Consider the following 14189-nt stretch of genomic DNA (forward strand, 5'->3'; position numbering starts at 1 on the left):
GAAATTGCATTAAATCAGGTTGTTTTAACCAAGATTATGCTGCAAGATTTTTTCTCAACTACATTTAAGTCCCCAGTTCCTGCAATTTTGCAAATTTCCAGTTTATTCCCGTTAATTCCCATATATTCCCGTTAATTCCCATGGAAAGTTTCCAGTCTGGAAAATTCCCGGAATTTTGCAACCCTAATAGGGAATGATTCAGACAGTGTAAATATGCTTTTTCCCTTGGGGCAAAAGAAGTCTGGTTTCACATTGTGCCATGCAAGCTGCCGTAGCGCGCACAGTCTGCTCCAGTCCAGAGGCACAATAGCACAGAGCGGATCATATGCGTTAATCGGCACAGACCAGAAAACATATCGGACCCATTTTAATTCTACACAGAATGCAATTTATAGCGATATGGATGAGATTAGGAGGAGAAACAGTTAGACAAACAGCACTAAGATGTATAAGAGATAACACTGGTGGCATGCACCAACATAACACAATTTCCAAACTACACATCCGCAGCATCATTATAATTATGTTATTACACAGAATAACGCTGCGTGTTTAAAGGCACTTCAGTGGACCTTTTATGTAGCTAGGAGGCTGGTCAGCAAGCTAGTTCGACCTGTATTCTGCTACCGCAATTCTCTCTGATGATGCGGTAACTACAGTGGGGAAAAAAAATCTTCAGTCTGTACAATGATTGTAAACAGTCACTGGGTCCATCAGACTGCGGTAATGTGACCAAAACTATTTAAGACCCACTGAATCTGAATTTAAGACATTTTAAGGCCTTTTTAAGGAAAACTAAGAAATTGTAACTATTTTTGTTATAAAACCTCTAAAAAAACAGCAGTCTCTCACCTTGTCTCCTTGCCATCTTCACGCCCTTTAAAGGTTGCAGAAGAGGGCAGGGGCTCTGTTGAGGGATATGGGTCAGAACCCCAGACCATCCGAGGCTCACTAGGAACTCGGTGTTCTCTGATTGGTCGGGTCAGATGATCAAAAGTGTCTGATCCAGAGCTGCTGTTGTCTGTGGGTTCTCGTCGTACCAGTTGTTTAGGAGGCATTCTCCCTGGTATTGAAATACAAAAATTACTACGACTTAAAACAGACCACACATATAGAACTATAATATATAGAATATAAAACTATGGAAATTAAATTGTCAGATGTAATGTTTTGGTGTAATGTCTAGTGACTAGAGATAAAAATGGGCAAATCTAAGGAGGAAAAACTGAATTAGATTAAAACAACATTGAGTGAAAATGTGTTACTGCATCTTGTAAATGTGTTACAGTGCATGGTTTTGTTACCAAATTTCTAGAAAGGAAAACAACTTTAGTTTGCAAGACACACCGGGGTGCATAGGAGGCATGTCTATTGGTGGTCGCCCAGACATCATACGAGGATCCATGTAAGACTGCATCATTAGCCAGCGTGGGTCAAAGCCCATTGAGGCAAGGTGTTGGTGGTGGGGGCCTAGAGGTTGGTATAAGGATCTGTGCTGAGGGGGAACTGAACCTCCTGAGGGAGAGACTGGACCCCCTCCACCCTGCTGCTGCTGTTGCCACTGTTGTTGTTTAAGCTGTTCCTGAAGAATTTAAGAGAATACAAATTACATTCCAGTAAAGCAGGAATTACTACAAAGAATACTCATTTTCATTATCTACAGGGTTCCAACTAACATTTATGCTTAAAGCCAGAACAATGTGTGAGCACCTGTTGTCTAAGGAACCTGGGTGGTAAAGACTTCTGGAACTGTTTTGAATATCCAGAGGTGACAAAAGAGCGAACAGCAGTCCCAGTGTCTCCCTCATTTTCCAGTTTAGTCGGAAGAGGTGCATCTTCGCTGACAGAATGATCGAGTCTGGATAAAGACAACTGAGGCTCCTCAACTAAAAGGGATCAAAAATTTGACCATTTTAAATGTAAAACTAGCACACTGCATTAAAAAAAAAAAAAACAGACCTGGCAGATCCTTTTACCCAAAGTGACAGGGAATCGACCATGACCTTGGCGTAGCTAGTGCCATGCTCTATTTTTTCAGATACACTACAAGAAAAGTCCATCCAATTATTCAAAATATGCATCAAACCAGGTAAGCTTAATTTAGGTTCTTGTCACACTTACTTTGGTTGGTCCGAACCAGAGTTTCGAAACCCTACCACAATTGGTCTATTTTCACATTGTACTATAGGGTCTGAATTAAGGTACGTTCATGTCATCTACATGAGCTGCAGCTGAAATATTTGAGATTCTTTAGATTTACAACCAAAATGTCAACTGTATAAGCAAATCAACTGCACCCCAAGCTAATTTTCTAATGCACTTTAGAATTTTAATAGCTTATATGATTTCTATTTTCATTCATTTACCTCTGGGCTCCTCAGCACTGAAGTAGTCTCTCATTGGTTGTCTCTCCACCTGTCTATGCACCTCCTCTGTTACAGCAGTATCAACCTTGCTTTGGGGTTCTGGGGCAGTCCTGTGGACAGGAGGGCTAGGTTGTCGGGAAACAAATTGTGGCACCTCCTCCACAGTGGGCTCTGTCCTTTCATGGGTTGGCATGGGAGGGCAGGGTTGCTGTGCAGGGGAAGGTGGTGGTTGAGGCTGAGGGGGTGGAGTTTCAGCAGGTAGTTTAGGCACAGTTTCAGTCACTTCCTGGTGATCACCATGGGTTTGCGTAGTTGGTTTAGTAGTTTCTGTAGTCGAAGGCCGTCGTTTCTCCTCCAGTTGTTTTAGTTTCTCTTTGCATGCAGCAAGTCTCTGTTCTTCCATGCGGCGTTCCTCCTCCTCACGCCGTCTGCGAGCACGTTCTACTGCTTCCGACAGCTCTGACTGCTTCTTCCGTTTCTGTCGCCACGCTTCCGTTTCCTCCTCACCAGCAGGGGGTGCTGTACTGGGTAGCTTTGTAACACGGGGGCCATCACTTCCCACAGAACGTCCAACAGTTTGGCCCTACACAAAACCACAATGAAGCAAAAATAGGAAAAAAAGCCAACTTTGTCAAATCAGAGAGAGGACAACTCTTCTAATGCACGCCATACCTGTTGGTCTTGTGGAGGTACCATCTTGCTATAATGGACAATATTGCCAGGTGAGAGAGCCCTGAGGCCTCCACTTTCTGCCCATGAGCTCTTGCGGTCACGCCTCTCCTCTTCTCCTTCCTTCCATCCCTCCTGAACATCAGCGTTTCTTGACCTCATGCGATCAACTTTAGTCATCCACTGCCTGTGTTTCAGCAAGAAAGTTTTATAGGGCCAATGTTCATTATGCCCCAAAACATTTTGTATGAAATAAAAACAAGTCACAAAGATGAGTGCTTACCAGTTATTGCCTTTCTCCTTAGCAGAATGGTTCTCCTCATCATCACTAAAGTTCAGTTTCTCAGTATAGTCAACTTCCATTTGAGCACCTAATAAGACCAAAAATGGTGATTCAATTAACAAATGGTTTAAATATAAAATTAAATGTGGAAATACCTAATAACCCAATGTATTACAAAATTCATAATCACTTCATCTGATTTTTTCGTAACTTCTGATTTGCTTCCATGACCTTCAGAATATAAAACTATTCATAACATGAGTACTGACATCAGTGGAAAAAAATGGAGATCTGTCACAATGTAAATGGTATAGCAACCTCGACCAATTGACAATTCTACTGTTGCACTGTACTAGGACTGCCATGGTGAGGAAATTTTTACATCTTTATAGCTTTCGAATATTGAATTCTTGAAAATGGTGAATTTATTATTCTTCCTTATTATTCACAACAACAACAATGAAACGGTGCAATGACAAACTCGCTTAAACATACTTGGAACAAATATAAGACGGGTGATATACAGAACCCTGCACATAACATGCAGACAAAAATCTATTTATTGTGGCCACAAATTAAGAATTCAACCTACAACTTAATTCATTAATTAAATCTAAATGAGGGAATGAATTAGTACAAATTTGGCAACAATTTAATAAAACGAGTTAACAAATTAATGGGTTGTGGGACCAAATTCTTATTATGAGGCAACGATATATGTACTCTGTGTGATTGGCTTTCAGCCCCTTGTATTAAACAATGCATACATACATGATGCCGTTTTATTTATAATTGTTTAAGCAACTTAATTTTACTCGTTTCTAAACATTATTTCAAACATTATGCACTTTTTCCACAGTCATGTTATTTTATTTTTTATTTGAATAAACGTGCATTAGTAATATTTTTCTCGATGCGCACTCTTGTGGCCTCGGGAGACAAGCCAAAATCTTTTTTCCCGCCTAACTGAAATTATGCCTTTTAAATTCGAATATTGATCATATTTAAGTACAAAATTCAAATTTAGTTTTTCAGCCATTTTGACAGCCCTACTCCTTACTCTATTCACATAGTTAAATCTGACTCCTGCTGCTCCTGCTATATGGAGCAAACATTTCAGTTTATTTCTATTCTTAAAAAAACCATGAACCAAAAAAATTTTTTATATATATATATATATATATATATATATTTTGTAAAAAAAAAAAATTTGTGAATCGAATCGTGAAATCAAAATCGTGAATCTAATCGAAACGTGAGTTGAGTGAATCGTTACTTCCCTAATATATATATATATATACTGTATTTTGACGTATATATAAAAAAAGTCATTCTCACCTGCCCAACCCTCATCAGCATCAGTGTCTAGATTGTCTAGCTCTTTAAGTTCAGTGGCACTAACAATTGATGGCCTGTCTGGATCCTGCAACCATGACTGAGAAGGAGGCTGGGAGGGTCTTCCACCAGACCGTGGACCCCTAAGAAAAGAAAAGAGAGAAATATAAGGAAAAGGCTAAACTTTACAAAGTTCTCAATGCCCTGGAAGCAATGTACCCTCTAAGCTACGCGCGTGTGCGGCTGCGCAATTCTTACGTCGCGACCGCGCAGAAGAAGAATATGCTGCACACAGGACATACACAAAAAACTAAGTTGGGAAAGCTATTTGAATTCTAGTAAATGCGAAATAATTGCAATGCTCAGGCAAACCGCTATAGAGTTGGTGTCACTGCAGAGCAGTGGTTCTCAACCTTTTTTTCCATTGGGCCGTACTATGGTCCAAATGCAAGTCTCACGGGCCGCACGCATATCATTTACATATTACGTCACCAATTCAACCCAACCAGATTTATAATATTACAGCCTAAACATGATATCTAATCATCATGATATTTAATCGATTACATTCATTGAAATAAATAAATAAATAAATAATTCTACTCACCATTAATAAAACACCTGATGCTGTCGGGAGCTGACCAATTTTGTGAAATTCGGCTCGAAAGGTGTAACAGCACAATGAAGTTGCGATTATAAGTTGCAGTCTGTAAGACGCGCGACATTGCAGAAAATGTGCGTTCACAAATGTAGCCTATGTTGATCCAAATATGGAAAGCACTATCGAATTTAATAATCTGAGGTTCTCTCCAGAGATGTTTTGCCACATTTCATCTTCAAGTGAGTGGCGGGGTAAACCGAAAGTCCAGCACTCTCCTACCTTCACTGCTGATACTGCGATTATTCTTGTTTGTATGTGTTCCTTCGCTGGCATTTTCCACAATGAATTGTAAAACTGAAAGTTATTTTTTAATTGTGTTCAGCATGGTGTGGGCCGCATTTGAATTTGTGACGGGCCACATGTGGCCCGCGGGTTGAGAACCACTGCTGTAGAGTAAAGCCCAATTTATACTTCTGCGTCGAACCTACGCCGTAGCTTACGCATAGACGCATAGCCTACGGCGTAAAGGCCACGGCGTAGGTCCGACGCAGAAGTATAAATTAGCCTTAAGAACCGTTGAATGCGGTTTACAGGTTTCATAGAAAGAGAATGATGTGCGACAAATCAGTCACTGTAGAAATGGAATACTTGAATGGTTGTGAACGAAATAGCTCAACACGAGAGCCAACGCAAACGTAATGACATGTGAAATAAAACGTCATCGTGTTTAAAAGAGGAGTGACTTGATTAAGTGGTGGAAATAGCGGATGATGAGCACAGAACGGTAACAAAACTCTTACACTTTTACAGACTTTTACAGTCACACACAGGTGGAGTAGTAACTCTACTACTCTAAACTCTACTTGGGTAACTATATAAGAATTCACGTTCACTTTTTAAAAAAAATATATTTAGCTTACAGATCTCAGTTTAAATGCTTCGGTTTGTTTTCTGTTCTATTCTATTCTATTCTATCAGTTTAAATGCTTCAGTTTGTTTTTATATTAATATTATATTATAAGCCTAATAAATAATTGACCTCAAAAAGGGAATTCATGAGCAATATCTGCTTCATTTTTTCCTATTATATTATAATACATAATATAATATTATTACAAAGAATTTAACCGTTCTGATTTTTTTTTTTTTAAATTTTTTTATAGAATTTCTTGCTAACACAGCACTGTAAAAAAAGTTTTCTCAGGTAAACTAAAATGTGCATTATTTAGTTACATCAAGGGTCACACCAAATATAAATAGAACATTAAAGTTATAAAAAATTGTGTACACGGTACAGGTCTGGTATAAAGAATGTTTTAGCTCAAGTGGCCGAAATGTCCGTCCAATCGAGAAAAGTTTTGCTCAGAAAGAAAAAAAATTAGAGGAAACATTGCCTGGAAGTATCATAAAATACCAAATTGCTTGTCTTGATCAATAACAACTCACTTTCAACTGCTTGCACTTTCACTTTTAACCCTTCAGACAAATTTAGAAGGTCAATAACTTATTGTCTGAAGGGTTAAAAGTGAAAGTGCAAGCAGTTGAAAGTGAGTTGTTATTGATCAAGACAAGCAATTTGGTATTTTGGGATACTTCCACTGTAAATGTAACTTCAACTTTAGAAAGCAACGTCTATTCTAAATACTGCAGACTCATCAACATTATTTATGGTAACAAAAAAGGACAAAAAAAACACTGTCTTTCAACCTTAGCTTCTAGATCTTAGAGCCATTTAAGCTCAGACCTTATGGGATCACTTACTTAGACATCTCCTGTTGTCCAGGGTATCTAAAGCTGCTTTGTACAGGAGGAAAGGGCCCTCGAGGGTAAGCATTGAACATCTGAAAAGATACAGCACATATTAACCTTTTCACTGGTGAGTTTAAAATATTCTAGCTGTCCCTCCAGAGTGAGTTATTTTAGAACTTGTTTCCATGGCGACGCGTAATGCTTGTCACATGACACACCGCAGCCACGAAAACACTGTATGACAGATGGATCATTTATTTTGTTTTTCCTTTTTTATTCAAAATATCTATACAGTTGCTTACCATGTCATCAACTATCTGATATTCCGATTCACAAATATGTGTAAGTGAGTGTGTGGTGTCATTTAACCCTTTGACGCGTACGATCACACCGGTGTGATTAGAACTTTCAGTGCATCACGTCATCAACTGCTGAATTTAAATCCGCTTTCGCGGGCTACGTTGTGTCACATGACAAGCATGACGCGTAGCCATGGAAACAGTAAGGCGATACATTTTAAAATAACGGTAGCCTAAAAAAAACTCACGCTGGGGGCTCAGCTAGAATATTTTAAACTCGCGTGCGAAAGGGTTAAAAACAGTCATAAATGAGCTTGATCGTGATCTATAACGTGAGCTGGGCGCCGCGCTGCAGTTCAGAGAGTCCTGTCAGTCAGATTTACAACACGTGAATTCATCAATTTCTCCCGAAATACATGCAAGTAAGTGGCTGGTGAACTGGGAGAAGAATAGAGTAAACTTTATAGTTACTTACACTATGTGTATCTGATATGAATAAAATACGTTGGCAAATTATATTTGAATGGATTGTTATTGCTGCTTCAATAGACATCCGTGTGTATTTTACAAACTCTAAATGTATTGTTTTACTAGTACTTATGTGCATTTAAATGTCTGAAACCTAAAATAAACATTATGTGGTTATATGACAAGTGTAGAGCGCGTCTCAGCAGCAGCCAAAGCGCGAAAGCAGTTTGAATTTAGCAGTTATGTGACGTCACCGAACGTTCTAAATCCCATATGTGGGACCGAACACCCACGGGCACAGAAATAAAAATCCCACATGTGGGACCGTACCGCTCAAAGGGTTAAGATAGCACTGCCAAATAGACTTCACAAAATCAATACCAAACAAAACAATACACAGCAGCATGTCACATTTCAACAGGTAGATTAAATTATAAACAATGGCTAAATCATCACTTACATATGGCGGCATCATGCTCCTGAACTGGGCAGCTTGGAACTGAGATGACATTCCTTTCGCTGTTTGCTGGCCACCATTGAGTTTATGCTGAGTGGCAGTAGGTGTGAGCCTGTCTCTGGCATCTCTCCTTTCTTTGCCCTCCCCAGCTGAGAGTTTCCCTGCCTCATCGGAGTCCCCCGAGGGAGATGGTGTGCCTCTACCCACGCCTGACTCCTCAGAGGGCTTACCATCAGTCTCTGAGGGGCTGGGAGCAACGTTTAAGTTCCTGCCTCCACCTTCCCGCCAGCTACCCACATCTGAGTAAGTAATGGAAATGAATGGCCAGAGTGAGGGTGATAACGATTATATTTATGAATTATCATTAAGAAACTACTGTATATCGTTTGTCTAAACGGTTTTAACTAATATGTTACACAAAGCTCTTAAGAAAATGTGAAGGATGATGCTCTTACTCTGAGGCCTGAGGCTGGGGCCCGGCCCGTAGGGTTCATCTTCCTGATCGCCTGATTTCTCTGCCTCACCTGCCGCCTGCAGACTCGGAAACTCCTGATGGAACTGACTGCTCATCCGAGGAGCTCCTGCAGACACAGTAACATTTAAGCACATGGCTTTAGCAGTTCAAAACTCATGCTAATTAAGATTATTCTGTGGCTTAAATTTGTTTAGATAAGGATTTACAGTTCACCGAGTAGCATTTTGAGAGTGAACAACAATGAAAAGGTTTACAAAGGAAACGGCTTACCGTCCAGCTGCCCAGACTGTTTGCTGTTGGCCCAGGAGCGGCTGCCTCCCAGAGGGGCATCAGAGGTCTGGGGCACAGTTGGCTTGGGCTGTGGTGGAGGGGTCTCTTGCTGCCTACAATCATAAAAAAAAAAAAAGGAGAAGTGGCAGTGGAACAGAGGTATCTAATGAGTACAAAACAAGCAAGACAATGTGAAAGAGTATGTTTGGAACATCCAAAACTGATCTTGCAACAGGAAATACATCTATCATTTAACAGGGTGGAGTGTTACCGTTCGTCTCCTGGTTGATCCTGTCTGGAGGCCCATCCGCTGCCATCCTTGGGTACGATGCTAACGTTGGGATCGTTGCCTTTGTTCTCAGCTTTTAGGCTGGGCAGGTTAGCCGGAGGGGGCATGCGTCGACTGACCGCAACTTTGCCCAAACTTTGGAGCCCATGTCTGGCAGCAACTAAGTGGAAGAAAAAAAATCATTACCTGTGACACAAATACACCAATCTTTTCATTTTTTCAATCTTGAAATTTCAGTTTTCTGACCAAAAAGTCAGCGTCATTTGTACAGGAACATTGTTAATAGCAGCAGTAATCTTACAACAAATGTTCTTGGGCAGTCTCTCTCTTAAAGCACATAGGGATGCACAGCAGTGATGGAGTGGAAAAAGGCAGCTTATTTGATCCAGTGATGCAAAGGAGGCTGATCGGGGAGCTCAATGAATGACAGTTCAAAGACTCTAGTGCATCACTTGACACTCTACTCAATGAAGAGTTAGAGAGCAAATAATTTAATGTTACCCAAGTAATGTGCAAGTCACAAAATTTGCCAAGATCACATTTGACCCCAAAAAGAGACTGTCTGCATTTAAAGTTATTGAATTCATTTTAATGCAAACATTTTTCCATTTGCTTAATTGTCTTTATGCAATATGCAGTTCACCATTTTAGATTTTGAGGTGAAATGTAATCCGGACATGTTCTTGACAGCTTTCGAGAGATTCGCCCCACCACAGAGAACACAGTAATTATTAGGGCTGTGTTCGATACATTGATACGACAATGTATCGTCACAGGTGTTTGATACGGGTATCAATACAGCTGTTTCAGTATCGATATTGCAGCACGTGCGCAGCATGTTGGACCGCGCTTTATTTGAATACAATAATTTAAGTTTAAAAACGAAATTGAAAAGTGCAAGGTTTCTAAAAAAAAGAATGAAGAGAGTATAATATATAGGCTACAAATAGGTTTAATCTGGCCGCAGAGGAACCCAACCGGGTTGCCTGATATAAAGAGACATAATCCCCGACACAGAGCTTCACACTTGTGCAATACGGAATTACCTGATAAGCGTGTTAGCATACTTATTTTTGTCAACCTGGTAACCATGTGCACACGCTCTCTGCTGTGTATAAAAGCGCTGGCTTTCTGAAAACACCGGTAAGCTTGCAGTTTAGCGATCTTTAATTCGATATACTATTCTCAGAAAAGTGTTCATTTACGAGAGAGAGAGAGAGACGGTGTATTTAAGAATTTGCTGAGTTTCTCTATTAAAGGCTGATTTATACTTCTGCGTCGAAACTACGCCGTAGCTACATCGTAGATTGTGCATAGCACGCGTAGCCTATGGCGTAGCCTGACGTGCACCTCTCCAGAAATGTTACAATGTGTCAATTCTACGCAGACCGCAAGCGCTGTGATTGGTCTGCTAGAACCCCTCCCTCTGAATGTATTTGAGTTTTGTGTGTGTTTTTTGCACTTTAATATACTTTCATGTACACCTTCTTATTTAAAATAAACAAAGCAAAGAACAAGTGTCTTATACAACATAGCATTATACAGTTGTCCGCGATAGGGCTGGGCGGTATATCGAGTTTGTATGATATATAGATATTTTCTTTATAAGTGATTCGATAGGAGGCAATACCGTTTATATCGATATACAGTAGTTTGATACGAGCGCATCTGAAAATATAGCGGAGGACACAGACTGAGCTGCTGAGGAGAAAGTGCATAATCCAATTTGTTCTAAGCATGGGACAAGCTTCATATTAAGGCCTTTAAAAACTGGTAAGACATAGTATAGTTTATAGTTTCGCATAGTTTAAGTGGCTCGGCCCATCAGCTGCTCGGACAGAAAGTCTGCGTGTGCCACTGACAGAGACACTAGGCTACTCGCGCTGTTTAATGTGTTTGAGATGTGCCGTTTTCCTAAATGCATAACTTGCATTTCACAGGTATATTCTCAATCTGTAAATGTTAGAAAGTCATGGAAATATTTCCATCTTGCTGTCAGGAGTGGCATGAGCCTTCTGCTTTGCGACTCTCCGCTAAACTTCACAGACTTCAGTGAAACAGACAGCTCAATTAAATAGGAGCGCAATAATTCTGACTAAAATATACATTTCGCTGAAATATTTGTAGTTGGACAATAAATGTGACATGTAGAATTTTAAACCTACAAGTAAGTCTATTTTTATGATAGCACTGACTGTAAAGTGACTGTAATGGGGTAATCAAAATAGCCTAACACAACTCTGTGCTTTTGTTCTCATTTATTTACATTTTTAAGTTTAGTGAATTTAACTTCAGCTTTAAAAGCCTTATTTTTGTTTTTAGATTGCAATGTTACAATGTTAGAACGAAATATGATTTTACCTTTTGCACATAATATAAAGGCTGGTTACATGGTTACATTCACTTTATTTGTTTTCATAGTTTCATAGTTATTTAATATGTATTGTTTTGTAGGACAACACTGGGAGGTAAGTGAAATATATATATATATATATATATATATAATAGATTATTTTTTTGTAGAATAATAAAATACATATAGAAACATACAGGTATATACATGTATATATGTTTGTCTGTGTTTAATTTCCAATTCATTTATGTATGTATGTAGTTATTTTTTATTTATTTAAAGAAACAAGTTGTAATTTGAATAAACTGTACTGAGTTCTTTAACAATCTAGCATGCCTTTTTGTACATTATTGCTTATATTATATTATGTGACATTAGATTTGTGATTAGGATTACACACTAACTGCTTGTTTATGAACATTATTTCTCTACGTGCATATCCGAGATTGAAAGAGTGCCATCTTCTCCTGTTCCGTTGTTGTCTCTTTTTGTAGTTTTAAATAAATTATCTGTTCTTGGATATTTATATGCCGCCATCACAGCTGATGCTTCTCCGACAAGCTGCTTCTTCTTCGGCTTTTGCCTTGATACTTTGGGTTACACCATCAACATGCCCGTGGACACTGCATACTAGCGGTCTGCATGTGTAATTGCACGTCGACGCAGAAGTATAAATGAAAACCGACGTGTAGCTTACCAGCAATATAAGGTGATTTTATTAATGTAATAGAATGAGTACATTACAATATATATTAGAACAAGTACATGATTATTTATGGGCTTAAAAACAAGATGCAAACAACCATAATATTGTACCTGGTGGGGAGTGCCCAATGTAAACATGAAACATATGCCATTACCTATATTGTTATACTGTGGTACAGTTATGGAGGCCGGTTATAATGCAGAGGTCTACTGCCTGCTCTGCCTATAGTTAGCAATGGCCCTATAGTATGCAGTGTTTAATAAACAGCTGTTTTACTAAATTCTGCTGAAGTGAAAATTAGTGCAGTCCCGTATTGTGATACGTATCATATCATAGCCTTTGTATCGGGATACGTATCGTATCGTGACTTTGTTGGCAATACACAGCCCTAGTAATTATCACCAGCTTGTTTGTAAGAATGGTCAGTTGACTCACCTGCAGTTTTCTGGGTCTCCAGAGACTTGCCCTTGTACGTGTTGAAGAGGCTAAGGGTTGCATACTTGGTCTTGCCATCCTTTGCCTTGGTGTTCTGCCCTGACTTCTCGGACATTTCGCTGGAAACTCATTGAGTCTGGTCCTGCGGCCTCACCCCTCAGAACCAGCCCCTTAGAAGAGCCCAAGAAATGAAAGATTCAGTGAGCAGATGGTAAAACCAGATACTTTCTCTAATATCCACCTGCACCTTTTAAGCAATATTTCCTGTCAGACTTAAGAGCAGGCTACAATGCAACACCAGGAGCCATTGTTGCGCAACTACAGAGAGAAACAGAGAAATGTGCATGTGAGCAACCAACTCTCCACAAACACAGCATTTGCGAATGATAGCCTTTATACTCGTTTTACAAACATTACTAAATTAGATTCAGTGGTTCAAACTGGAAGGTTTATTCAAGGCCATGCCCTAACTTGCAGAGAATAACTAAAGCATTAAGTGCACAATCAGCCTTTTATCAGACTTTCCAACTTCCTGCTTGAGGCAGAATCTTATGTGCTAAACGCATACATACACACACATACACTAACACTTTCAAAACATTGACCAACTAGTTTGACTGGCCAATATATCGGTTTATTACAACTTGCGTGTCTTTGAAGGAGATGGACTGCAAAGGCAGTCAGAACTCTACATCTTTGAATCCCAATGGTTCAAATCGATGATGCACATCACGTTAATATGCCGATGTCAGTGTAGATGGTGAACTGACAATAAGGGGAGGGGGTGCGGCAATCTACCGTGAGCCACATGGGGCACCATTCATAATTAATGTGGTGTGAGGGCTTATGCCAAAACAGCACAGTAGAAGTAAAAGGGTCACCTCAACATGTCCATACACAATTAGATTCACTGCAAACTGAGAAATATGAAGATATAATGTGGTATTGTTCACAACTACATTTATATATAAAGTAGGGATGTAACGATTAACCGCGAGCCGGTTGAAAATCGATTAAAATATGTGACGATTCAAATTGGTTGAGATGCTAAACAAATCGCGATTCATTTAGGTGTAGGAGTTTATATGAATGCATGTCTGAGGGGAACTTACTGTCTTTAGAAAAGTTTAGATGGTATTTTTTCTTTTCATCTTGCCTCTGTATAATGCATATTAAAGTTCATAAGTGCAGCGCTGCTTTGTTTACAGCGGAACCAAGGAAACGCTTTAAGCGCCACCAGCAGGCAGAGAGTGAATCTGCGTCTCATTCAGCTCGTCTGCTGTTTCATGCAGATCTTTTTATGTATAGTTTCACAAAACTGAAGTCAAATCATTCTGTTTTTGCTTCAAATTTCGAAATTATACAATCCAACTTAGATTAAAAACTGCTCGTGTTGCATGTATGCAGCATCTTTTTTTGGATCATGATTAAAAT

The 14189-nt window shown here is 39.4% G+C and overlaps 1 protein-coding gene across 2 annotated transcripts in view; it reads right to left on the bottom strand.

Annotated features, from left to right (window-relative positions):
- prrc2c (proline-rich coiled-coil 2C) overlaps positions 1 to 14189 on the bottom strand; it is a 41152-nt gene that overhangs the window by 23178 nt on the left and 3785 nt on the right. For both annotated transcript variants that reach the window (XM_016545608.1, XM_016545609.1), the window contains exons 2-14: positions 12756 to 12925; positions 9244 to 9421; positions 8973 to 9085; positions 8683 to 8808; positions 8231 to 8526; positions 7016 to 7095; positions 4657 to 4796; positions 3319 to 3406; positions 3039 to 3222; positions 2367 to 2949; positions 1711 to 1886; positions 1348 to 1582; positions 853 to 1063 (exon numbers count right to left, since the gene is read on the bottom strand). In XM_016545608.1, coding sequence (XP_016401094.1) covers positions 853 to 1063; positions 1348 to 1582; positions 1711 to 1886; positions 2367 to 2949; positions 3039 to 3222; positions 3319 to 3406; positions 4657 to 4796; positions 7016 to 7095; positions 8231 to 8526; positions 8683 to 8808; positions 8973 to 9085; positions 9244 to 9421; positions 12756 to 12870 — 2525 coding nt within the window. In that variant the 5' untranslated portion in view covers positions 12871 to 12925. The remainder of the gene's footprint in view (positions 1 to 852; positions 1064 to 1347; positions 1583 to 1710; positions 1887 to 2366; positions 2950 to 3038; positions 3223 to 3318; positions 3407 to 4656; positions 4797 to 7015; positions 7096 to 8230; positions 8527 to 8682; positions 8809 to 8972; positions 9086 to 9243; positions 9422 to 12755; positions 12926 to 14189) is intronic.

This window comes from Sinocyclocheilus rhinocerous, unplaced genomic scaffold (genome assembly GCF_001515625.1).
Source record: "Sinocyclocheilus rhinocerous isolate Xijiao unplaced genomic scaffold, SAMN03320098_v1.1 scaffold2685, whole genome shotgun sequence".
Lineage (NCBI taxonomy): Eukaryota > Metazoa > Chordata > Actinopteri > Cypriniformes > Cyprinidae > Sinocyclocheilus > Sinocyclocheilus rhinocerous.